This window comes from Dromiciops gliroides, chromosome 4, assembly GCF_019393635.1.
Source record: "Dromiciops gliroides isolate mDroGli1 chromosome 4, mDroGli1.pri, whole genome shotgun sequence".
In the NCBI taxonomy this organism is placed as follows: Eukaryota; Metazoa; Chordata; class Mammalia; order Microbiotheria; family Microbiotheriidae; genus Dromiciops; species Dromiciops gliroides.
The window spans coordinates 190,900,625-190,928,353 of record NC_057864.1 but is presented as its reverse complement, the minus strand read 5'-3'; the positions used below and the strand labels follow the sequence as shown (position 1 = coordinate 190,928,353).

The 27,729-nt window shown below is 40.5% G+C and overlaps 1 protein-coding gene across 1 annotated transcript in view; it reads right to left on the bottom strand.

Moving 5' to 3' along the window:
* The window catches only part of NMT1 (N-myristoyltransferase 1), a 54,227-nt gene extending 29,932 nt beyond the window's left edge, over window positions 1-24,295 (bottom strand). The window contains exon 1 of the mRNA XM_044002186.1: window positions 24,108-24,295. Within this exon, the coding sequence (XP_043858121.1) occupies window positions 24,108-24,247 (140 nt within the window). The 5' untranslated portion in view covers window positions 24,248-24,295. The remainder of the gene's footprint in view (window positions 1-24,107) is intronic.
* Between the last annotated feature and the right edge of the window lie 3,434 nt (window positions 24,296-27,729).

Here is a 27,729-nt window from a genome sequence, read left to right as displayed (position 1 = left end):
CTTCTTCCCCACCTTTTTTTTCTGCTGTTGTTTTTTTTGGGGGGGGGGGCGAGAAAGAAAGCATATGCCGTTCTTTGATCCTATTCTCCTGATCTTTCAGGCATCAGTGATAGTGGCTCAGGAATAACACACATGCCAATTCTTCAGGATCTTTGGCTATCTAGGCCAGAAGACTATCTTTTCTCATCCAACGGTCATTCTCTCTGGCAGTGAAAACAAGCAAAAGAAGAACTGATCAGCTCTACCTCCTCTTGGTCATCCCATGGTCCTGGAGCAGTGGTCCTATTCCTTCTTGGATGCTGGTTTTTTTCCCAGAATAGCTTTAAAAGCTCCCCACTCTGATCTTCACTCTGCTCGCCAGCCTCAGCTTATCCGGTGTTTCCACACTCTGACAATGCCTTGTAGAACCATGGTACACTTCTGGATTCAGCTGACTGCGGTAACCTGGCCTTGACTCCATCTTCTGCAAGTCTTACTTCAATTGGTAAATTCTCTGTGTCCATATCAGTCTCTTTAAACTATTCCTCCCTTTTTACTCACTGGAAACATTTATCTTGGTATTTTTGTGACTTCATTTTTGAGACCTTTCCAATTCAATTCAACAAACATGTAAGTGCTTAATATGGGTCAGAATCTGAAGACACAGAGGGAATAAAGAAACCTATCAGGGAGCTTCCATTCTACTGGGGGAAACAACATGTACATGTGTAAGTTAATATAAAATCAATACAAAGTGACACTCAAGTGACTATCAAATGGGGGAAATCAGGAAAAGCCTTGAGAAGAGAGAGCATTCCAGGAAAGGAGAGAGAGATACCACACATGGGGAACAGCAGGCAGGCCAGTTTGACTAGAACATAAAGAATATGGGCTTTAAATGCTACACTTGAAGAGTTTTTATTTTATTTTATTGTGGAAGCAATAGGGGACCAATGAAACTTCTAGAACAGATATGAGGCAAAAAAGGGGTTAACAGTAATTTAGATCTGAGCTCTAAAGGGATTCAGAACCCAGTTAATGGATAACTTAAAACTTGAGTCTTCATTAATACAAGTCCCACATTAATCAGCACCCATAACAAGAACATACAGAGGCAGGTCATAGAGACCTTAACTATAACAATGATACATTGACAGGGCATCGAAATTCTACTGATAAATGAAAATATTTTGAAAATAGCCATGGGAATCAAAAAGAGACCTGCGCAGAAAAGGCCAAATTTGTCTCCAAATTCACCTTATGATGTGTAACCCCCCAAAACACACCTCCACGGAAAAAAGTACCTGCCCTGGGGTCAGTTTAGGACCCCAGGAACTCCAAATTAGGATAGGCCCTCCCCTGTACCTCCCTAAGGTGGAAATTATTATAATGAGACTGATAATCAGTTTATCCATACTATAAATATAACTGTCTTTTCTTTCCCTATTCAAGAGATACCTTTCCACTTTTCTGGTTCTCTCCCTGTGTTCACTCACAGTACTGTAATACAACTTGGGAAATTGAGTCACTGAGTCTTGTAATTCTTTTGGGATGACTCACGATCAATTTGAACCTAAATCCATCTCACATCAAAACCTGGCTTTAAAATTATTATCAGTTTGGAAATACTTCCTGGACTGACTTCCCATGAAGAGTCTTAGTCAGAGCTCCACATATCTTTTCTCTAAACCCTTTGAAATCTACTCTCTCAAATCTAAGGTATATGTCTATTCCCAGTTGCATGGGCCACTTCCCCTCAAACTTCCAGTGAGTCCCTTCCTTGTTAGAATCAGATCCAGAATAGAATTTCCTCTTGTTGGCTCCCCCTCCTTTTGAAGAATGAAATTGTCATTCAGGTGATAAGAAATTACTAGCAAAAAAAAAAAAAAAAAAAGAAAGAAAGAAAAGAAATTACTAGCTATTCTGAAAAATGCTATCAAAACAAAAAGGACTATCTGTTAAAAAATTTCAGATTAGCACTATATTTAAGTACAAAAAAAGTGGTAGCAACTTAAATGTCTAACAAAAGGGGGAAGAGTTAAATTAATTGTGGTTAGAGTTATGTAATAGAATATTACAATGTAATTAAAACTCATAAGTGTTAGGAAAAACCTTTATTAAATAATGCAAAGAACTGCCCCCTCCCCAAAAGCCAGAATAAGAACAGAGTACACACTAGCTACAACTATATAATAGAAAAAGTGAAGAATGGACAAAGAATCCCAATGTGAGCTTAGAAGGAATAATTGGGGGGCAGCTAGGTGGCGCAGTGGATAGAGCACCAGCCCTGGAGTCAGGAGTACCTGAGTTCAAATCCAGCCTCAGACACTTAACACTTACTAGCTGTGTGATCCTGGGCAAGTCACTTAACCTCAACTGCCTCACTAAAAAAATAAAAAAATAAATAATTTTTTTAAAAAAGGAATAATTGGGGCAGCTAGATGGCACAGTGGATAGAGCACTGGAGTCAGGAGTACCTGAGTTCAAATCCAGCCTCAGACACTTAACACACACTTACTAGCTGTGTGACCCTGGGCAAGTCACTTAACCCCAATTGCTTCACTAAAAAAAAAAAAAAAGAAGAAAAAAAAAGGAATAATTGGTGTTGATGACTAAGGTTTAAAATATCACACAATAAATAAACTTGAAAATTGTTAGCTGCTCTGATCCTGGTGCAGAGAATTCTCTAGCAGATGTCTCTGTCTCAGCATGTGTGATTTCTTTCCTGAACTTTGGTCTATTTCCTCTTTCTGTCCAGGAGGTCTGTAGTACACTCCAATGACAAAACACTCTACCTTGCTTACCCCTTCTGATGCATAGCTTTCCTCATATAACAAAATCTTTTTAAGCAATGCTACTGCATCTGCACCTATTCTGTTTCTTTCTTTCTTTCTTTCTTTTTTTGGTGAGGCAATTGGGGTTAAGTGACTTGTTCAGGGTCACACAGCTAGTAAGTGTTAAGTGTCTGAGGCCAGATTTGAACTCAGTTCCTCCTGAATCCAGGGCCGGTGCTCTATCCACTGCGCCACCTAGCTGCCCCAATCCTGTTTCTTTTGAATTTGGTATATTTATAAAGAACCATATTTTAGTCATGAGTTTCATCTCACTAAATCTTAGTTATCCTTGACAAGATTAGATTTGCCTCCTTGCTTTAGGAACTCTAGTTAATTCTGTTTGTTATTCATACATTGTGTGTTTGTATGTAAGGTATTTGAAGACTTGGGTTTTTGTTACTGACTTCTTTCTTATGTCTCTCGTGAACATGTGGACCTTTATTTGCCAATGATTCGGAAATAACTGTCAATTATTTTATACATAGACAGAATGTGTGCTAAATCTTGTCATTTTCTCCTGTAAAATGTCTCTTATACTTGATAGCAGTCAATACTCTTCATCATATCAGTGCAACAGCCAGCCTCCTAGCTCATCTCCTCAGCTACTTCCTGAATCTCTACCCAACTTCTATATCTGTAGAATCTTCCTAAAATATTGCTTTTCAAGCTAAATGTAGCAGAAACCCAGTTTCATGTACAATTTCCTCTCTTCTATTCCACTATGCATATGAAAATGCCCATTTTATTTGAATGTTTAAATTCAGAATTAAAATTTTCTTTAAAAAAATATTGCTTTGGGGCAGCTAGATGGGGCAGTGGATAAAGCACCAGCCCTGGATTCAAGAGGACCCAAGTTCAAATCCGGCCTCAGACACTCAATGCTTACTAGCTGTGTGACCCTGGGCAAGTCACTTAACCCTCACTGCCCCCCCCAAAACAATGTATGTGTAAAAAAAATATTGATTTCTTCATATTATCCTTCATTCAAGAACTTTAAATGGTTCCTTATTTCTCAAGTCCAAATCTTCTGCCTGACTTTCAAGATCCTCAGTAATTTGGTCCTGTTCTACTTATCCAATCTTATTTTGAACTCTTCCTCAATACCAAAGCTCTACTAGACAGACATTGATCCTTACAATCCCCCCAAAGGCCTCTCATTATGCCTTTGGTTCTATTATTCTTTCTACAACTTAAACATACACCATCTCTTCCCCTACTCATCCAAATCCTACCCATCCTTCAAGGTCCTTCATAAGTTTCACCTCCACAAAACATTATTGGACTTCTCATCCCTCAGAGGTTTCTGAGTGCTTGATTTTTGACTCTTAGCTGTTTTCATTATTTTTATGGGAAAAAAAAGCAAACTTTATTCATACTATGAGGTTTTCGAGAATAGAGGCGAAGTAAAAATACTACTTCTACATGCCCACAGTATATTGTACAGTGCCGGGCAGTTAGCAATCAACACTTGATCAAAATAAGTACTAGAACTAGAATGAATCTCTATCACTCTAGAATTTAACTTGGAAATTATTTTAGTGACTGAAAATTTTTGGATATCCACTTGTTAACTTATCTATCCCTCATGTAAAAGGGGCAAACCTTCCCCCATTAGCTCAGTTGGAGATCAAGGGATATACTCATTAAAGATTTTAATGTACTAACAAGGTATTAACACACAAATAGTCTGTCTCTCTCTCTCTCTTCTCTTTTTGGCAGGGCAATGAGGGTTAAGTGACTTGCCCAGGGTCACACAGCTAGTAAGTGTCAAGTGCATTTGAACTCGGGTCCTCCTGAATCCAGGGCTGGTGCTTTATCCACTGCACCACCTAGCTGCCCCCAATATGAAGACTTCTTTGATGGAATCAGAAGGAGGCTAATGCAGACTACCTGTGTGACCCTGGAGGAGACATTTAGCCTTCCTAGATTTTAATTTTCTCATCTATAAAATGAAGAGGTTGAACTAGATATTGAGGCTCCTTCCAGCTCAAGATCTATGATCCTATGAAAATTACTGGGTGAGCATAAAATGGGCCAGGGCTTTAAAGAGTCAAGCCCTGGAGATAGAGCTGCAGTTTGAGAACTCAAGGCAGCCCAGGCCTCTATCTAGCAGTGGAGGAAGAACCAGACCCCTAAGAGAAAATTCAGGGAGGTGGGGGCAGGGGAGGGAAACAAAAGTTAAAGAGATTTCTTTCTCCCTCCCTCTACCACTATCTCCAAGTTCTCCTTGGAAGCCAGCTACTTGACCAGTAGATATCATCTCTAATAAGAAAGTTTTGTGAGGACTCCATTAGGAGAGTAAGAGCATCAATGTGTGTTATCCTGGCCACATATGTTCCCTACATATATAGTGACCACTGTACTCTAAATTTGTGTCCACTGTCCCCATAGACAAGATGTTTATGGGAGAGTAAACCCCAGATATATTGTGGCAATGTTTTGTAGTTAATATTCTTACTATAACACTGTAGTAAATTTCTTTGATAAGGGCTAACTTTCTACTGGATCACTGTTAGGGGAAGCATAATGGTGATGGCTCCTAACCTGAAGTATTAGGAAGTGGTACCCAGAAGGTACCCCCTGGACCCTGCTGAAGCAGCTGCTTTATGGGGACTTAATTCATGAGTGCTGCTTGGAGGAGCAGAGCAGAGGAGGTACTATATTCTGATCTGGAGAGCAGAATATGGAAAATAGCATAACCAGAGCTTTTCACCTTTTGAGATTCCAGAGCAACAATTTACTAAAGTATCTCTTTAATTAAAACAAGATCAAACCCAACAAAACTAACAGAGAGGTAGAGTACAGTAGAAAGATTGCTGGATAACACGTCTTCCTTTCTCATTGAGTTCAGTTCCTGGATCACAATCTACCTCTATACTCCTTTTTCTAGGGTATGTGCTAATAATGTTCCCTCAAGTATTCTAACTTCTCAGTTCCTCCATCTACTTAACTTCCCATACCTCCTCATTCTGCCTCCCACACACACACACACACACACACAGTAACGGTTATACTCTTGACCTTGCTATCACCTAAAAGTATTCCAATCATATTCTCCTATTGCTCCACCTATGGAATTATTTCTAAATCCATTCTTCCTATACCTTATTTCCCTTAAACCCATTCTTTGTCCTGATGGTGACCTTAAATGCATCTATCTCAGCACTTTCCCAAGCAACCAAGCCTATCTGGCTACACTGTCCTTCCTTTCCAATCTCAACCACTGAGTAAACTGGTTCAAAGAACCAAAGAGCTGAAGAGTAGGAAGGGACCTTAGTGGCCAACTGATACATAGTTCTTTATACAATGTCTCCCCCAACGGAACATAAGATCTTTAAAGGGGAGGGACTGTGGTTTTGCCTTTCTTTGTATCTCTAGCACTTAACTCAGTGTCTCATCCACAGGAAACATTTAAGAAATGTATATTGAATGATCCTTTCCATAACATAACTGAGATGTCCTCCAGCCTCTGCTCAAAGATCTCCAAGACAGGACCACGCAGTACCTACCTCCTTCAGGGACTCCATTCCATCTCGGGACAACTCTAATTGCAGAGTTTTTTCTGACGTCAAGTTTCAACTTGTTTCTTTGCAGATTCTACCTATTGCTTGCTCCTAGTTCTGACCTTAAAGAGAAGAAATCTAGTCCTTCTTCCACCAAAGAGCCTCTTAAATACAGGACAGCTACCATGTCTACCCCAAGTCTTCTCTTCTTCAGGCTAAATATGCCCAGTTCCTTTAACCGATCAATGAACTTACCACAGCCTCAAGGCTTTTTACCATCCTGATTGCCTTTCTATGGACAATCCAGTTTGTCAGTGTTCTCTCCCAGAATCCTGCACAATAATAGACAGGTCAACAAGGGCAGAGTGGGATTATCATCTCCACTCCTGGAAGGTGTGCCCTTCTTGATGCAGGTCAAAATTGTATTTGCTTTCTCAAATGCTACATCACACTGATGACTCATATTGAGTTTGGAGTCTACTAAAACCCCCCAATCCTTTTCAGAAAAGTGCTAACCACACCTTTCCCATTTTATACTTGTGAAGTTCACTTCACAAAAGGCAGTTTTTCCTACTCAATTTCATCTTTTTTTTTTTTAGGCAATTGGATTTAAGTGACTTGCCCAGGGTCACACAGCTAGTAAGTATTAAGTGTCTAAGGCCGGATTTGAACTCAGGTCCTCCTGAATCCAGGGCCGGTGCTCTATCCATCAATTTCATCTTAATAAATTTAACAATGCTCTAGCTCAGGGATAGGGCAAATTATGGCCAGAAGGCCAGATCTGGCCAGCCTTGCTTTTATTTTGCCTACCAGCTTCTCTTGCTGGTCAAGATCTTGTTGGATCCTGACTCTCAGTAGACCAGGGGGTTACAGAGTCAAGCACAAATCCTTGGGGTGTTCCACAGGAGAACTCCTGCCACATTATCACTGAACCACTAACAACTACACTTTCTTTGAGTTTGGCCATCCAACCAGTGAATCCATCTTAACTGTATTACCTTCTAGTCCACATCTCTCCATCTTTTCTATAAGGGTGATATGAGATACTTTTATCAAAAGCTTTGCTAAAACGTAGGTAAACCACATTCACAGCATTCTCCTCCATTACCTTAGTAATTCCATCAGAAAAGAATATCAGATTAATCTGGCATCACCTGTTCTTGACAAAGCCAAGGAAGCTCTTTAGAGTCACCGCTTCCTTTTCTAGATATTAGGCAGCCATTTAAAAATGATCCATTCTAGAATTCTCCCAGAAATTAAAATCAAACTTACTGGTTTACAGTTTGCAGGCTTTTTTCTCTTACCTTTTTTAAACATTAGAACATTTGCCCTTCCTAATCTTGTGGCACCTCCCCAAATCCCATGATCTTTCAAATCTCATTGACAGGGCAGCTAGGTGGCGCAGTGGATAAAGCACTGGCCCTGGATTCAGGAGTACCTGAGTTCAAATCCAGCCTCAGACACTTAACACTTACTAGCTGTGTGACCCTGGGCAAGTCACAACCCCCATTGCCCCGCAAAAAACAAAAACAAAAACAAATCTCATTGGCAATGGTTCAAAAATCCTATGTTCCAGTTCTTTTGGGACCTGAGGATATATGAAGTTCATCTGAGCCAAGCATTTGAATCCATCAAGTTCAGCTAGGTGCTCTCTTACTATCTCTTTATTTACCTTGTACCTAACAACTCACTATTAGAAGAAATTTTTGTCCTGCCATTTCCAGTTCAATTATACACAACCCTGTATTTCTAATTCCTATCACCACATACACCTTGACAACACCAACCATGGATTACTCCCACCACTCATCAACTGTACTTACTCGGTTATTATTTAACTTCAAAGGAGTCCTCACTGGAATGTAATGCTTCTTCTACTCCCTACCTGATTCTCTATTTTACTCTTAACTAAAGTAGTTTCAAACTTATTATCTCCACAAACCTATCTCACCTTCCCTCCTCCAACCCTCAACTGAGGGTCTCATCTCATGATGTAGATAACTGAGGCATTTATTGTGTGCTCCTCCTTTCCCCTTCTCTTCACCTCACTGTTCTTTGATATCATTCCCCCTGTACATGTCTCTAATCTGTTGCCTTTTAGACTTTCCCATCTGGAAGTCCTATAGACATCTCAAATGCAACATCTCTAAAACAGGGCTTGGGACGGCTAGGTGGCACAGAGGGGTGCCTAGGTGGCGAAGTGGATAAAGCACCGGCCCAGGATTCAGGAGTACCTGAGTTCAAATCCGGCCTCAGACACTTGACACTTACCAGCTTAACCCCCATTGCCCCGCAAAAAAATAAAAAAAATAAAACAGGGCTCATCTTTTCCTGCAAACCCATCCCTTTCCCAAACTTCCCTATTTGTTACGAGTCCCACTCTCTTTTTAGTTATCCAAGTTTGCACTTCTGTTGTCCTCTGTATCACGATCCCTATATTCAATCAGTTTTTAAACCTTGCTATTTCTATGTCATTTCTTCCATGTGTCCCCTTATCACTACTCACACAGCCACCATGTATCTAGGCCCTCATCACCTCTTTCCTGGACAACTCCAATAACTTCCTAATTGGACTCTTTGTCTCAAATCTGCCAAGTCACATACCAAGCTGGAAAGGCTTAGAGTATGGGACTGATGAAAGACTCTAAGACCAGCTTAGCAACATCAGAAAAGCTTAGCACCAAGAATTTTTTTTTGGTCACGGAAACTCACAAAACGATCAATTAAGAGGCAAAAGGTTGTGATATACATTAATGATGAAGCACTGACCCTGATGAAATAACTGATCTTGTGAAGTAATGACATATGTAATTCAATTTTGTTATATCTGCTCAGTCAGCCCATTCCTATTCAATTGAGTTTATTTATTCAGGGAATATTAATCCTTTTCCATCAGTCCCAGGATTTCTAGAGAAGTTACTGAACTTGAATTCTAGTAGCTGTTAGGTGATGAAATAGCTCCCCACCCTTAATCCCTCATTCATATCAGTTTATGGAATGTATGACCAAGCATTATTAAATGACTGATGAAATCATGTTCATAATACATCAGGAAAGGAATGATAGTTTAAAAGGATCAAGATTCAAATATGGTAATGTTTTACATAATCATACATGTATAACCCATATCTGATTGCTTACTGCCTTGGGGAGGGGGGAGGGAAGGGAGAGAAAAAGGAATAAAAATTGGAACCCCAAACTATAAATAAAAATGTTTATTATTTTTTTAAAAATACCTTAAAGCACCTAACTTTTTTTTTTGGCTATAAGACAAAGATAATTTAGGTAGGATGAACTTTTTTTATTTCAAAGTAAAATTAAAATAAGTGTTTTTGAAAAAAAATCAATTAAAGTACAATATGAACTGTTAAAAAAAAGGATCAAGATTAAGGTAATAAGATATTGCTCTGTTGGGTGAAGTGATGTAGCCCACAGATGAACTAATGAGGAACAATAATCACATTCAAATGAGCAAAGTGTATGTGATGACTACTTTTAATCTGGGAAGCAGGGATAGTCAAAAGATAAGCTCACCCACTCCACAAATTTTCAAAATTGAGCTTGTGGGGGCAGCTAGGTGGCGCAGTGGATAGAGCACGGGCCCTGGAGTCAGGAGTACCTGAGTTCAAATCCGGCCTCAGACACTTAACACACACTTACTAGCTGTGTGACCCTGGGCAAGTCACTTAACCCCAATTGCCTCACTTAAAAAAAAAAATTAAGCTTGTGGTCATTAAAGGCATGGCAAAATTACAGATCTTGCCTCTAATCATTTCCAATTTGCTTTGGACATCCGAAAGAGATATTTTTGTGCTACGTGAAGTATTAGAGATCCAGTAGCCATGGAAGCAGTTGCAGTGGTGGAAATCTTGTTCAATTTTATGTACCATCAATACAAATGCCAGATTAACTCCTAGGCCCACACAGGGACAAAAAACTAAAAAGCTGGTTTAATTTTCCTTGTACAGGCTTGTAACAAGCAATGGTGTAACTGGGGGAGTTAGGGGGGGTGGAGATTCCTGTCTCAGCTTGTTCACCAAATAGACAGTTTAAGAGCTGAGGGAGGATAGAAACTTTGTCCTTCTACAGAACTCTGGGTATTAAGCCACTTTCTGTAAGAGTACATTGTGAATACTCAACTTTCTCTACATCTAAACCACATTAAAAGGATTGCCTGAGGGGGGACTTCCAAGTAGTCCAACTTGATGAACAACAGTAGCCCAAAATTTGCTCAAGACAATTATAAATTTCTCATTACAAAAGGTTAGGCCAAATGCCTTTAACATAGCAGGAAACCACAGGGACCTAGCAAGGCAACCAACCAGGCTTGGGCTTAGGTGCTAAGTCCCTGGACATCCCTCAACCAAATGAACCAAGAAAAATCAGAATGGCCCCAAATGGTTTGGTTACATTTCTGAAGAAACCAGAATCCAGGTTCATCAAGGATATCACCAAAGGATATTTCTGCTCCCTGCATATGTATGTGTGTGTGTGTGTGTGTGAGTGTGAGTGTGAGAGTGAGAGAGAGATATATACAGAGAGAGAGAGATTCAAACCATAAGAACAGTCCTAGGATTCAGCTAATCTCCTTGGTGTCCTTCATAATGGAGTTTGGCCAGAACTTTTGCACATACAAATCAAAGCAAGTACAACTGACTTCATCCAGCTATTAAGTTAGTGATGGAATGGTACCTGATGTTAATAGGGAAAGTCTAAGGTAAGTCATTCACTGAGCCTTACTTTCCTCATTTGGAAAATGAAAAAGTTAGACTCTATTACTTCTAACTTCCTTTCCATTTTAAATCCTGGGATCAAAGAATAAACCTCAACAGTCTTTCCGAACACTGTTGTTTCTTCTTGGAAACAAAATTTGTTAAAATAAACAGATGGATAAGGTCTAGCAGAAAGAGACATAGAAAGACTTCTGTCTTTGAACAATTCCTGTAAAAAAGATATGACTCTTAGTGGGTTAATGGTATGACATGGCACCTCAAAAAGGTAAAGCTATCCTAGGCTGCATTAAGATAGGTATAAGGGACAGATCAAGAGACGTAACAGTTCTGCTAATTTCAGCTCTGTTCAGGTTTCATTGAGTACACTGTGTTTAGTTCTGGCTGTCTTAATTTTAAAAAGACTTGTCTTCAATTACAGAAAAGGTCTTCGTGATTACAGAAGGCAGAACCAAGAGCAAGAGGGTAAGTTATAGAGAGGCAGATTTAGGCTTAATATTTAAAACCCCCAAAAACCAACTTTCTAGCAATCAGAGCTATCCAAGAATAAGATGGGATGACATGATTGGAAGCAGTGGGTTCCCCTTCATTCAGAGGTCTCCAAGGGAAGGCGGGATGATTGCTTGTTGGGATGCACTAAAAGGGATTCTGGGACAGGTGTGGGGCAGGCTAGAAAGCTCCTAAGGTCCCTTTCAGCTCTTAGATCCTGTGATTTCTAATTTCCTTTTATCTTCACCCCAGTCCAGAAGCAGGATTCCTATCCTTAGGTCTCTCCTAAGAGTGGATGGGTGCTAACAGCTGAGGTTAAGTAGAGGTAGGTGCTAAGAAGTGAGAGCTATGTGGGTATCGGACAGCCTGAGGTCCCTTTTTGGTTCTAGATCCTATAAACCTTCTTGGGCCTCAGTTTCATCAACTACAAAAAGACAGGTTTGGACCAGATGGCCTCTGGGCTTCATCCCAGCTAGGTGGCACTATAATGTACACAGGCCTGGGCCTGGACACTTACTAGCTGTGATTCTGGGCAAGTCACTTACTGCTGTCCATCTCAGTTTCCTCATTTATAAAATGGGGATCATAATAGCAACTACTGGGGGGCAGCTAGGTGGCACAGTGGATAAAGCGCCGGCCCTGAATTTAGGAAGACCTGAGTTCAGGTCTGGCTTCAGACACTTGACACTAGCTGTGTTACCCTGGGCAAGTCACTTAACGCTCATTGTCGACCCCCCCCTAAAAAAAGTTATCATAATAGCAACTACCTTCCAGGGTTGTGAGAATCATGTGAGATATTTGTAAAGTATGCATAGTGCCTGGCACATAGTAGGTGCTTGATAAATGCTTGTTTCTTTCCTTGCTTCTTTCTATGTCATAGATCCCACCACCTATGACTGAGAAAACAGGGAGGGATCTAGGGACCAGAGATCATGGTAAAAAGGAGGAACTAGGAGGAGATTGTGATCAGAGAGAAATTCCAGAGTTGTAGATCCATTAACTTTTGTTTCATCAAATAAGGGCCCAGAAGAAGAGACTGTGCATTTTCACAGAACTGTCATTCCAGGAGATGCACAAACAAAATCCCCAAGTTTTCTACCAAGGGCAGCACAATTGAAAAGGTGTTGTGCTTAAAGTCAGGAGAGACCCACGTTCACATCCTGCTTCTGTTGTTTGTGGTGCTGTGGACAAGTAATTTAACTTGAGTTTCAGTTTCTGCATTTGAAAAATAGGGATTAAAAAATACCTCTAGTACTTATCTCAGATGGATGTTTGTGGCTCAAAGGAGATAATGTATGTCAAGTGCTTTCTAAGTCTTAAATCCTGCTAGAGTAATCCCTAATCTTCCCACAATTTCAATATGAAACTTTGGCTTTATTGCAAGACTTAGACTTGGCCTGCATAACCATTTGCCCCACATCAATTTTCCTATTTCTGTTAATATGCTCATTTTCAAAGTATTGGACTCAACTCCCTCCTTAATCTGATGTGTGCAGTCAGTCACCAAAATCCTTTTGATTTTTCCTCTCCATTCTCCTCACCTCATGCCTAAATGATTGCAACAACCTTCCCATTGGTTTTCCTGACTCCAATCTCTCCTCCCACTAATCCATCTAGCACACAGCTGTCAGCATTTCTTTTCTTCCTTAAATATCACGTTCATTACTGCTTTGCTTTAAAATTTATACTGGATTCCCATTTCTTAGTGCAACCAGTCTAGACTCCTCTAACTAGCTTATAAAATCTACCTAATCAACTTGCTATCTTTCCACCCCTGACTACTCTCCCCTTCGGGCAGGCATATCAATGTGCCATGCTCAGTCCCATCTCAGTGCTTCTGCTCCTGTTGCTCCCTTCACCTAAAACGCCTTTCTCTCTCCTGAAATCATACCTGTTTTGTTTTGTTTTGTTTTGTTTTTTGGGGGGGGGGGTGAGGCAATTGGGGTTAAGTGACTTGCCTAGGGTCACACAGCCCGTGTTAAGTGTCTGAGACAGGATTTGAACCCAGGTCCTCCTTATTCCAGGGCCGGGGCTCTATCTACTGTGCCACCTCGCTGCCCCCATACCTATCTTTTAAGACCCTGACACTGTCTCCACAAATCACATCATGGACTCAGAGATTGTTTTGTTCATCGTCCTCCCCATTTCACAGATGAGGTAACTAAGGCTCAGGAAGATTAAGTAGATCAGCCCCTCAGTTCAAAGAAAGTTCTTACCATTATATCCCACTTCCCTGCTTACCAAACTTGGTTAAGCTCTCTTTTCTGTTACTGATTTTGTATGAGCTATCACGATTTCCCCTTCCGACTTTTCTGACAAACCAATTTATTCTGATGCCTACACTTAATATGGATGTGACATGGGCTCTTGGAGGCCATGTGAAGCACGAGCTGTGGTGGGACCTAGGACAAGCTGGAAAAGCTTCTGGCAGGATCCTGGAGCAACAGAACATCTGTTGATCACAGACTAGTCGAGTTATGTTCCGAAAGATCCGTCATCAACAGGTTGGCCACAGGTTGTTGGATTTTTTTTGGTTCCTCCTCATGACTTCCTACCAAGCCACATAGAGGTTTCCATTTGTGTTACATAGAAGCAGCACACACAAGGAGGTTCACTGTTGTCTCACGTCACTTCATTAAATTTTCAATTTTTTGAGAGCAGAGATCAGTATAACACATAGTAGGCACTCAATAATGCTTATTAATTAAATCCAAAAAAAGAGAAAGAAAATGTAAAACCCCAAATAACAAAGACTGCCAATAAAACTACTTAATTAATACTTTCTATGGAAAAGGATTTTGCTGATTTTTTGTCTCTTTTTTGGTTTTGTTTTGTCTTTTTAAATCAAAAGCATGCTATAAAGGAAAAGTACTGTTTCAAGTTACTGGCTTAAGTTTTTAATATATATTTCCTATTGCCCTGTCTTCCCCAGTGCCAACAATATCCGTACTATAATAGATAATATTGTAATTTTTTAAAATGGCATCAATATCTAAAACATACATCACAGTTTTAGATCATAGCCTAAGACCAAGGGGAAATAAAAATAATTCAGGGAACAAAATAAGCAACTTAGGCCTTTCTCAGTTTCTCCCCTAAGAAATAAGAATCTACCTGTTCGGCTACAAGTCAGGCTTTTAGGACAATTGAGTGAAAGCAAACCCTAGTCTTTAATATCCTTTTGATTCTATTTTTAGACACAGGGAAATCTTTCTTGCAAACCAATTTACTCCTGAGGTATGATACTTACATTTGTAATCCTATTAGAATCCAGACAGCCCCAAGTATGGCAATTGAAATGGTATTTATAAGGGGCTGTCCAGATGGCAAATCACATGGTGTATAATGGAGTATTCCAGAGCCCCAGTCCACAGACTGTTGAGTATGCAAGACCATTAATACAGCACATCAGGCTCCACAAGTTTGCACTGGTCAACGATTTGTATAAAACTGCCTCTTGTACTCTTTTGTAAAATACAAAGATTTTAGGATTGTTACAGAGTGGGGAAAAAAGAACTAGTTTGTGGTAAAGAACTTTAAAGTATAAATGCTGTTCTAGACAGTAGCCTATCAACTCCAACTTAAAAATGGCTGCTGTTTATAAGTCATTACTACCATGGTCAAGAAACTTCTTCTATGACCTTATCTAAGCACTGACTGAAAACTGTCACCAAATTTATATATCATGATTTATGTGGAGAAAATTGGTGAGCAGCTAGGTAATGTAGTGGATAGATCATAGAGCCAGGAGTCAGGAGGACCTGAGTTCATATCTTGGTTTAGCAAATCACTTAAGCTACTTGCCTCAGTTTTCCCATGTATAAAATGGGTCATAGGACCTATCTCCCAGGGTTGTTATAAGGATCAAATGAGATAAAAACTGCAAAACACTTAGCACAGTGCCCAACACAGAAGGTGCTATTATTATTCTTATAATAGTTATAATTGTTATAATAGTGTTAGCTATTATTATTTTTGTTAAAGCCAAATTAAAAGTTACAAATATTAACAAACTCAGGGAAAGGCCAAAGGCTGAACTGGTCCAAAGGCAAGCACTTTCCCCTCTTATTCCTTCATATTATCTACCTAGAAGAAAGCCCAGCTACATTAACAAGAAAAGGCATCAGATATCTCAGAAAAATCAAACAGCAGGTTAGAGAGATAAAGAATGAGCCTCGGGACAGCTAGGTGGTGCAGTGGATAGAGCACCGGCCCTGGATTCAGGAGGACCTGAGTTCAAATCCGACCTCAGACACTTGACACTAGCTGTGTGACCCTGGGCAAGTCACTTAACCCCAATTGCCTCACAAAAAAAAAAAAAAAAGAATGAGCCTTACTAAAAAGGTTGAGTTATGAGCCATATACATCTAGTTCTAGATGTAAACATCAGACATTCCTGATATAGTTAGTCTCTATAAATAAAAGATGCCTCGCGCTTATCAATCAATTCACAAACATTGATTTATTAATAAGCAGCTTCTATGTGCAAGGTAATAGGTGCTACAAAGACAAAAATCAATCATTCTACTCTCAAGAAACTGAAAACCTACAGAGATGATAACATGTGAGCACATGCATGAGTACATGTAGAATAAATACAAAATAGAAATGAGGTAGATTAGGGAAGCAGGCCACCAGCAGGTGGAGAGATCAGGAAAGGCTTTGGGTGGAAGATAGTGGATACTGGATACTGGAGCTGAGGAAGGAGTAAGAACAAAAAACAAAAAGATGAAACACTGAGTGAAGAATAGTAAGAAGGGCAGTTTAGCTGGACAGTAGAGTGTGGGAAAAGTAATGTGTAATAAGGATGCAAGTAGCATAAAGTAGGGGCCAGAGTGTGAAGGGCTTTAAAAGGCAAAGAAGCTTTTACAGGGCAAGGGGATAGTGATATGCTCAAACCTATGTTGTAGAAATAGCACTTTGGCAGCTACATGGCAGAGGGACTGGAATGGGAAGAGACTTGAAGCAAGGAGACTAATTAGGAAGTCATTGCTATTGTCCAGCAAAGAGGTGATAAGGAACTAAACCTAGATGGTGGCTGTGTGAATAGTGATAATGAGAACAAATGGAAGGGATAATATAGAGGTAGAAATGTCAAGATTTGAAAATGGATTTGACTACAGGGAGAAAGGAGCAGAGAATAAAAGGGTGTGAACCTGGATAACTACAAAGACAGTGAGGTTCTTAACAGAAACAGAGAAGTTTGGAATAGAGATTTTCAGGGAAAGATGAGTCCTGGTTTAGAGATGCTGCATTTGAGAATTCTAGATTCAGATGGAAAGGTACAAAAGGTAATTGCTGGGGTAGCTAGGTGGAGCAGTGGATAGAGCACGGGCCCTGGAGTCAGGAGTACCTGAGTTCAAATCAGGCCTCTGACACTTAACACTAGCTGTGTGACCCTGGGCAAGTCACTTAACCCCAATTGCCTCACTTAAAAAAAAAAAAAGGTAGTTGCTGATGCATGACTGGAGTTCAGGAAAGAGGCTGGGCTAGGATACATAAATCACCTGTAAACCCATAGGAACTGAGAAGGTTACCAAGTGAGAGTATAAAGAGGGAAGAAAAGACTGCCAAGGAAAAAGGCTTATGGTACACACAGTGGGCATGACATAGATGAAGCTCTAGCAAAGCAGAACCAAGACACAGCAATTAAAAAAAAAAATCTAGAGAGAAGGGAGTATCCAGGAGGAAAGGGATGGTGATCAGTGTCACAATGTAGAGGGAGCTCAAGAAGAATGAGGTTTAAGAAAAGTCCATTAAACTTGTCAATTAAGAAAGCACTGGTAACTTTGGAAAGCTCAGTTCCAGTTGAATGAGGTTGGAAGCCAAACTGCAGAGAGCTCATAAGAGAATGAGAGAGGAAATGGAGGCAACAAGTCTAGATAGCTTTTTTTTTTGGGAAGACAATGAGGGTTAAATGACTTGCCCAGGGTCACACAGTTAGTAAGTGTCAAGTGTCTGAGGCTTGATTTGAGCTCAGGTCCTCCTGAATCCAGGGCCAGTGCTTTATTCACTTTGCCACCCAGCTGCCCCTAGATAGCTTTCTTTTTTTTTTTTTTTAAATTACTTCCTTTTTTTTTTTTTTTTTTGGCGGGGCAGTGGGGGTTAAGTGACTTGCCCAGGGTCACACAGCTAGCAAGTGTCAAATGTCTGAGGCCAGATTTGAACTCAGGTACTCCTGAACCCTAGATAGCTTTCTAAAGGGTGATAGGTGACAAAGGAAGGGAAATATAGGATGATAGCTGGTGGGGATGGTGAGCCCTAGTGAGGGTTTTTTAAGCATGTCTATAAATAATTGGAAAGGAACCAGTGGAAAAGGGGAGGTTAAAGATGAAAGCAATCTTTAGGCAAAGAAGAGAGAGTGTAGGGATGATTCAAGAAGATATAAAACAAAGAAAAGGAAGAAGAGGGAGCTCAGAGTGAGTGGCTCAATTTTCTCAATGTATCAAGTGCAGTCTTCTGCTAAGGTGTGAGGGCTGGGGGAGAGGGGAAGAGTGGAAAGTTTGAGGAGAAAAGAGGTCTTCAACAGTCTTTCGAGTGGGATAATGAATCAATTAGGAAAAGAAAAAAGAACTGACTTCATGCAATAAGGGCCCAGTTGAGGTTTGATAACATAAATTTGTGGTGAACCCAGTCAGCTCAACTGGGTGACTTCCTCCATTATGGTGCATGTGAGTAGGAATGGAGGAGATGGATTGCAGAAGTTATCCAGGGTTAAAGTTTAACAAGACTATCGTGACAGAAGGCAAAGTGACAAGGGATTTGAGTAGAGGGCAACGTAGAACTAAACTGGTTAACTATGGGACTGATACTGGGAAGAGAAGAAAGTCGGAATCCAGATAATGGACTGAGAAAGTACTAAGGGGTGGAGAAACTGGAATCACGATAAAGACAAAGAATAGGTGGTTCAGTGGATAGAGCACCAGCCCTGGAGTCAGGAGTACCTGAGTTCAAATCCTGTCTCAGACACTTAACACTTACTAGCTGTGTGACCCTGGGCAAGTCACTTAACCCCAATTGCCTCACTAAAAAAAAAAAAAGAATAGGAGAAGGAAGTCATAAATGAGTCATAAAGGAGTGATAGCTTTTGATCAGACAGACTGAGGAATGTCAGTTTTTTATTTCAGAAATGGAATACTTATGGGTAATATAAAAATCGAGGGTGTAACCATCCTTGTGTGTGGCTGGAATGAAATGTGAGAGTTCAGGAGATTTGAGGACACGGAGGAACTGGAAGGTTAGGGTTAGCTTATAATTTAAAATAACTTAAATCATTAAACTAAAGTTGGATCTTTTAACTACATCTTAAAATAAAAATTGAGTTCCACTAAATGAATCAGAATTCCTTGCCAAAGTCAGCACTTTTTTTCAAGCAGGCTTGAAGAGAATGCTGTGTATCTGCTTGAGTCTTTTAACCCCAAGACAGCAACAGTATCTACTTCAGAGAAATCAGAAGAATTGTAGCATGGCAGGGAGAGGGAGTGTAGTACAAACAGCACTGAACTTGGACACGAGACAAGTTCAAACTTAGCTCTGATACAAGTTGTATAACCACAAGGAAACTGCCTTACCCTTCTTCCTCATCTGTAAACAGGGAAAATAATATACACCTTAGGGCTGATGTAAGCAAAGTATTTGGCAAACCATTAAGCACTATATCAAAGGAAATGATCATTTTAATGCTAAAGAGTTTATGAAAAATGTAAAAGCATATTAAGTTACCAAGACCTGGGCACTTCATAGATGGTACATTTTGGTCCTTTAAACAGCATCTTTGGGTGAAGGCATTAACTGTTAACTTAGTAAAACTAGTGAGCAGGTTAGTCAAGAAATGTGAAGAATCAGCAAAACTGGTTTGCCACGAGCAGCAGCCTCCCTGAAATAGATTCTCATTTAGTCCTCATTTCTTCTCCTTTTGAGTTTCTCTTCTCTTTGAAGCAGTCCTTGATTAGTTTCTTTTTAAATCTCCTCTTAATTGGGAAATAAAATTAGAAAGCTTATTTGATATCAGTAATGAGGTTTCTCTGTTTCTGCTTTGATCTGGTTTTGAAAACTGGATGCTGGAGGGGAAAAGGAAAAACAGACTGAAAAAGATTCCTTCTTTTCATGAGCCTGAAGCAAACACAAGCCATTAGATGGGTATAGAAAGTTCCACACATGGGGCAGCTGAAGAAGAAAAACAAAACCGCTTAACTAAAAGCAAATTTATAGAATATACTTCTTCCAAAAAGACCTTTCCTTTTCTCTTGTGTCTCTCCATGGAGGATCTGGGAGGTAGAGAAAACATTAAAATGATCCCTCTGGTAGAACGTAAGCTTCTCAAGGGCTAAGATGTCTCCATTTTGTAATTCTCTCTCATTTCTAAGCATAATACTTGGCAAAGAGTAGGCATGTTGACTGAATAGGCTGTAGCAGCAAAGAACTAGAAACTCAAAGGATGTCTATCAATTTCAGATTGGCTGGAGTGGTATATGAATGTGAAAAAAATACTATCGTGCCCAAAGAAATGATAAAAGGAATGGTTTCAGAAAAAGCTGAGACCTGTATAAACTTTATGCAAACTGAACATAACCAGGAGAACGATTTAACCCATTGAATGCCATATTGTAAAAATAATCGACTTTGAAAGACTTGGTAATACTGATCCATACAATGACCATATGCAGTTTCAAAGGACTCATGATGAAACGTGTTATGTGCACCTCCAGACAGAGCTAATAGACTCAGACTGCAGATGACCATGTTTTCCCCTGTCTCTCTCTTCCTCTCTTTTTTGGACATGGCTAGTATGTGAATTTATTTTGCATAACTATGGATATTTGTAATGGATTTTTTTTTGCCATCTCATTGGGAGAGCAAGAGAATTCAGAACTGAAAAGAAATAAAACTGATTTTTTAAAAATTGTAAATTAACATGCTATTGTAGAGAAATATATTAAGAGAACATGCTCCTGTCTTGTGTCAGAGAAAATGCCAAAGAATATGTGCACCCTGATCAGAGGGCTTTTAAGCCAAAGGCTTATCAACATCTCAATGGGATCAGTGACAAGGGAAATCAGAAATAATTCTATTTTGATATTGCTCAGCATAAAAGAACTCTCCAGAGAGCTGAGAGTATATATTCATTACACCAACCACCTTGGAATTCAGGAAATAAATTGGATCCATCCTTCTCATATTCCCAGAAACATCAATTATTATTATACTATTATGGTATGAAATGTTTTGTACTATTACTTCTATGGAAGTTCTACATTTAAAACAAGTAACAACAACAAAAAACAATACCATCACCACCATAAAGCATACAGATGAAAAAAGACTTCAATATAAGCTTCTAATTATTTAAAATAATAGAATTTTAGGGGGTAGCTAGGTGGTGCAGTAGATAAAGCTCTGGCCCTGGATTCAGGAGGACCTGAGTTGAAATCAAGCTTCAGACACTTGAGACTTACTAGCTGTGTGACTTTAGGTAAGTCACTTAACCCTCATTGCCCCGCAAAAACAAAACAAAACAAATAATAGAATTTTAATAAGGGATCTTGGAAATTCTCTAGTCTAATACCTTCATCTGTCTGGGGAAAGTCATCTTAAGACAAATAAGAGTATGGATTTTATTTTATTTTATTGGTGAGGCAATGGGGGTTAAGTGACTTGCCCAGGGTCACACAGCTAATAAGTGTCAAGTGTCTGAGGCCAGATTTGAACTCAGGTCCTCCTGAATCTAATTCAAATACCTAATACCTTTCTTAAGAAAATAAAACACTAGGGGCGGCTAGGTGGCGCAGTGGATAAAGCACCAGCCTTGGATTCAGGAGGACCTGAGTTTGAATCCGGCCTCAGATACTTGACACTTACTAGCTGTGTGACCCTGGGCAAGTCACTTAACCCTCACTGCCCCCCACACACACACACAAAAAGAAAACACTAGAAAACTAGAAGGAAAAATTTTGCACACAGGTTCATTTTTGTACTGCATTCACCCAGAATGCTCATGTTCTATTAATTAAGAAAGAATGCAAAATTACTGAGAGATCAAGACAAAAGTCATTATCTTGCAATCTACTGGGAAAATCATGTGAGAATGTCTTTGAAAGCACTTTATCATGTAATGCTTTTAAAAATTAATAACGATAACTTCAAGGACATAAAGTGTTTGCCTAATTGAATTTCAAAGTCTGTAACCATTCACTCTGAACAATTTATAACTCATATAAGCTATGATCAACACCAATATAAAGGCCCAAGAAAACTGCAGGAATATCTGTTCCTACTATTAATTTTCACTGGGTACCCTATAGAAGGTGTCTACCCCAAATCTGACGATTATGGAATTATTTTGGCATTTCACAAATGCACAAAATTTGTAACATAAGTCTTTGGAGAAAGAAGAAGAGAAGATGGTGGAAGTGAAATGTGATGTTTTTCTCACTCTGTGCATAAGAGACTGAAAAGAGTCCAACACCTGTGAGACAAGAGCAGAATTGAAAGTCTCTGATTACACAAGAATAGAAGAACTTAGATAAGAACTGCAAGCACATTTTTTAAAATCTAAGGACCAGGACTAGTGCTTCCCCTCTTACAATGCAACCTCCATTTGTCATTTACTCACATTTGTACACCTAGGGTGATTAGATGTTCATTTGTGTCAAGAACAAAAGCAGGTAATGAACTTCACTTTAAAAAAAAGATGCCACTTTGTTATACTGTAAATAACAAAAAGGATCTGAGAAAAGATTTCACAAAAGGATTTTGGAAATAGAAAGAGATTATGGAAAACAAAACTAGCTTTAGTCCTATAGACAGATGACTGAGAGAGAGGATGTACTCACAGCCACAGTTCTTCAAGGAAAGTTGAAACAAACTAGCCAAAGACAAAAGAAGACTAGTTCTCTCGATGCAGAAAGGACTTTCACTTTCAGCAATTCTCATATCGGACCCTAACCTCTTCCTGGGACAACTGCAGCTTCCTTCTTGTTCTGCTTCTTCCTTTTAAGCATTTCCATTCATTTACCAAAATGCAAATTTCTACAGCAATATATCTTCCATGAAATACTCCCTGCACCATACATGATTTTGAAATTATAAAACCAAAACTCTGACAAGATGCCTTTTTCTCACTTTCTGAAGGCCTCTTGTTGGGCCAAGACCAATACAAGAAATTATCTTCCTGGCTACTATGGTCAAACTCACACAGACTTTAGGAGTCTTATAATGATATTATCACACACCACCATACCTTTTGGTAAAGAACTTAAACTCTTAAAATAGTTTGAAAATGAAAAATAAATGGCAGGGTATAGCTTGTAGGCAATAGGTTGGATGCTCCGAGGCAAAAACCTGAGCCATAAGAAAAAAAAAAAAATCTTGCACACTCAAATGTCCAAATCAAGTCACTTCTTCTGGAGTGCTGTATAAAACTTCTGTCTTAAGGCCAGAGAAGGAAATTGAATAATCACCACTCTTCTCAAAATGTTGAACAAGGGATGAAGTATTAGACCCAGCACCACTGGTTATAAAGCACAACTCTATTCTATCTCCTTCAATTTTGTGGAAGAGGGTACTTGGATGGTCTTTTTTTTTTTGGGGGGGGGGGGGGAATTCTGGACCTGTGATTTTATCAATTTGGCAAGCTTTTATTAAGGTTGTGTGCCAGGCACAGTAAACACAAGGACAAAAACCATTCAGTCCCGGCCCTTAAGGATCTTTATTTGGGAACTCCCAGTAATGAAATTCCTGCAGCTGATGCAAATCATTAAGTCATCTTTAACTTAAATCTTATAGCTTTGCCTAAGGCACTACATGACTTGCTTATCCCCACAGGGCTAGTAGATTTCAGAGGTATGACTTGTGCCCAGGTTAACACCAACCTGGGAGGCCTACCCTCTATCTACTATGCCTGGCTGCCTCTAAATTTCACAGATAGCGGTACAAATATGCTAGTATACCTAATTATATGATGCTCATCAATCTTAAGGACTCTTTGGGACAAGGGGCATTATCATATAAATACCACATAGGGTTTATAAGGCCCTTCAGGGGCCTGAGGATCCTTTGGTGGTGAAGAGCAGCAACATAAGGATACAAAATGTTATTTTACAACGTAATTATGGTTTGTAAAGCCTGTTGGGCTTCTTCGCTGGTAGAGACACTACACTAAGGAGAACTATTTGTTGCTAGTTTATTGGGAATGGGTTATCCTCTACACCGGGCATCTCTTCCTCTGTAGCTTTCCGTTCTTTGGAGGACACTGATTGGAATCCAAAATGTTGTGCCACAAAAATTATTAACATAAAAACCCCCTCCCTAAGTTGGGCCTGTAGCATACTGAGGTGCTATAACAGAGAACTTTTATATAATAGGAGTATTGAATGTCTCAGGCCCTGATTGCACAGTCCCCACCCCTAGTAATTGACAAATAAAGTAGCCAATCACCAGTCAGGATCCCACTGCCTTAGCAAATGGGAATACGAAGGTGGGGTTAGGTTAGGCTCCGGGCTGTTCCCCATACCCCCCCGAGACCCAGGTTGTGAGGAGACGGATTAGGAAGTGGGCTCGGAGGAACTCGTTACCCCCGGTTGTAGCTGTTCTCCTCCTCGTTCTCGCAGTCGCTGCAGTGCTCATGGCCGTTCCCGTTCCCTTCCATCAGCTGCGGCGCCGGAGGCGGCGGCGGCGGCGGCGGCTTCACTGCTGTCTCACTCTCATCCGCCATCTTGAGTTGGGAGAGCCGGGCTCCGCGCCCCGCTACATGAGGGACTGCTATTGGACGAGGAGGAATTGGCGATGTTTTCTGGATTTTGTAGTCTTTATGGGAGGGAACGAACGGGTTGAAGGGGAGGGCTCATTTTCTGAGAACCGATCAGAACGGACTACGTTACCCAGACATCACGAGGTCAGGGGGCGGATCGCAGCTAACAGTAAAGTCTTCTTGGAGAAGCGATAGTCCCCGGAGGTCTTCGGGATTCGGATGCCTTTCGAGGAAAGAGGGGCCTTAGAGGTGGGGGAGGGTAGCTCTCTCCTTAGAGCACAGACGATCTCGTGGCATGCTGGGAGTTGTAGTTCAGTGCCAACCTAGGGTACCTCACATGGACTTTTCCAAGACCTGAGGTTTGACCTTAACCTACCCTTGGCCAACCCAAGGCCCTAAGCGAGCAGTTTATTTGCTGCCGTTAAAATAACCGTTACCGTTCTGGGGGTAAGTGAGAGACAGGCCCGAGGATGCGGGCAGGAAGGGAATTCTCCAGGGCTTGAGTGTTTCTTGGGAGGGTTTGGGAGAAAAGGACTAAGTGAAGGGGGATGGAGAGGAATGAGCTAAAGGCTCAGATGGACTTCCATTCAAAAGATGAGAGGTAATATCCTTCTCCCCTCTCCACTCCATTCCACCTGGTCCCTGGGCAGAGTGGAGCAGAGTCGATCCTGATGTCTACCAAACCCATCCATGAAGGATAGGAGCAGCAGCTGTTTTATGGAGGCTGGTTTCCCCTTTAGTTGGGGAGGCTCTTTCATTGGTTATCATCGGTTTGGCTGCTTTGCTTCTTGAGGCTTGGGAGCTGGATTCCGAGGTTTAATCCAGTCACGAAGTTAATAAGCATTTATATTTTTGTTTGTTTGTTTTGGTTTGGTTTGGTTTGTTTTGGTTTGTTTTGGTGAGGCAATTGGGGTTAAGTGACTTGCCCAGGGTCACACAGCTAGTAAGTATTAAGTGTCTGAGGCCGGATTTGAACTCAGGTCCTCCAGAATCCAGGGCCACTGCGCCACAAAGCTTCCCCCAATAGCACCTATTTCTCAGAACTGTTTAGGGAATAAACCGTGATAATATTTGTAAAGCACTTGGCAAAGTGCCAAGTACATAGTAAGTGCCTAACAAATGCTTGTTTTCTTCTCCCCATAAAACTTCAACATTCCGCAAACGCACATTTCCACATAAAGAGTAGAACTGGAAAAAAGATGAGAGTATATAAAACTGGATGCCTAAGGGCAATTGAGGTTAAGTGACTTGGCCAGGGTCACACAGCTAGTGTCTGAGGTAAGATGTGAACTCAGGTCCTCTTGACTCCAGCGCCAGTGCTCTATTACTGTGCCACATATCTGCTCTGGCACTGAGTGACAGCTTAACTGAACAGCAGAGAGCTCATAGTCAATAAAATGTGACCCTGGCCAAGTCACTTAACCTTCATTTCACTGCAAAATGGGAATAATCCTACCTCCTAGAATTGTTGTTAGGATCAAATGAGGCAATTGTAGTGTTTAGCACAGTGCCAGCATCTAGTAAATGCTATATAAATGCTGAGTGGGGCTAACTAAGAGCTGACCTTGCCTGATCCCAGAGCTACAACTTCCCTGAGGGCCACTGAACCCAGTTAAAAGAGGATCATCCAAACCAGTTTAAAAAAAGAAAAGAGGACCAGCTGTTTCCCTAACCTTTTCTTTGGACTTTCAGTTTTTATATGTATGGGATAGGTGGACTTGAGTCAGTTTAGATTTTGAGGATGGGGTCTGGAAAGTGCCCAGCTCCCAGTCCCTCTTATTGTTAGATTATTCCATAGATCATAATAGAAATCATGTATCTTGCCTTACTGAACCTGATGTACCCTGATACCACCCCCCAGCTCTCGGACATAGCTGAGCATGTATCCATACCCTGATCTGGAATTGAACACGCACCCTGGGTGAGACAGGATTGGATGTTAGATTGTGAGCTCACCCTGTGCATGAGGGGACCCCCCACACACACTTCAAAACTTCCATAAAAACCCAACTCATGAGCCCATTACTGCACTCCTCATCTCTTCCTTGAGGTCACCCGTTCTCATGAGAATGAAATAAATCTGTCTCTGCTTGACTTGGTGGTCTCCTCAAATTATTTGGGTAAACTGAGTCAGTTTGTCCCAAACATTATACAAAACAACTTATGTAACAGCTTCTTGAGCCTGTGGTTCCCTTGAGACTCTCTCCCTATTGAACTATATTTAACCCTGCCTCTCCTGGGTTCTCCAGTACTTAGTTGCTTAGTGGTGACTCTGAATTGCAATTCCCTTGCCTCTGTTAAACAACCTATTTTTTGCTACATTGGTAGTCTTTATTTCGGGTCGATATATCTGACACTATCATCAACATAATTAAATATTAGATGCCTACTATGTATCAGGCTAAGCTGGTTGGAAGGGATAGGGGTGGGTTATGAAAAAAGAAAGACAATTCCTGTCCTCAAAGAACTTGATTTAATTGGTGAAGATAACACACAAAAGGAAGCTGAAGTTGGTTGGGGCAGTTCTTGACTATTCTCCAAACAGTGGGACAAAGGCTGGTTGACACAGGGCTTAGGATAAGTCAGAAGTTTCTCCTATGATAAGCAAAACCAAAGATGACCACATAATAGGATAGACATATCAAGGAATCAAGGGACTATTAGAGTTTAGGTTGACCAACTAGATATCATGACAGACACACCTAAGAAGTATGGAGAGATAAAATTCTATAGCAGGAAAATCACTTAGGTTTGGCTACTACCTGACCAGAGCTAGGAGACAAAGATAACCCCAAAGGTCAGGACCATCATTTTTTTTTTAAATCCCCCTCAACTCTCAGGAATATGACAAACATCCAGGCTTTCTCCACCCCAAAAAGGAATTTACAATTTTCAGGTGAACACTCCATTTTTCCTCTATAAAAGCTTTTGCCTGCCTTCTATTCTGGGAGGAAGATTTTTCTAAGCCATCCCCCCACCCCCACCCCCACCACACACACACCCAGAGGTGAAGTCTTTGACTTCCCATTCTGTCACTTTCTCTAATGCCAAATAAAAGACCATTTAAATTCTAATTGACTGTGTTCCAGAGTGTAATTTTTTATTGAAAAATGGCTAAGGGGGGCAGCTATGTGGCACAATGGATAGAGCACCGGTCCTGGATTCAGGAGTACCTGAGTTCAAATCCAGCCTCAGACACTTAACACTTACTAGCTGTATGACCCTGGGCAAGTCACTTAACCCCAATTGCCTCATTAAAAAAAAAATTTTTTTTAAAGAAAAAAGAACCTTCCCTTCCTTCTTCCCTTTACAATACTAGCAGCGAAGGTCCCCGGAGCCTCTCGCACCTGGAGAAGACAGGGTCACAGGTTGGTTGTTTGTCTTATCCTGAAGGAGGCTAAGAGGAATTCCTTATTTTGAAGTTCTCTAGACATTTGATATTAACA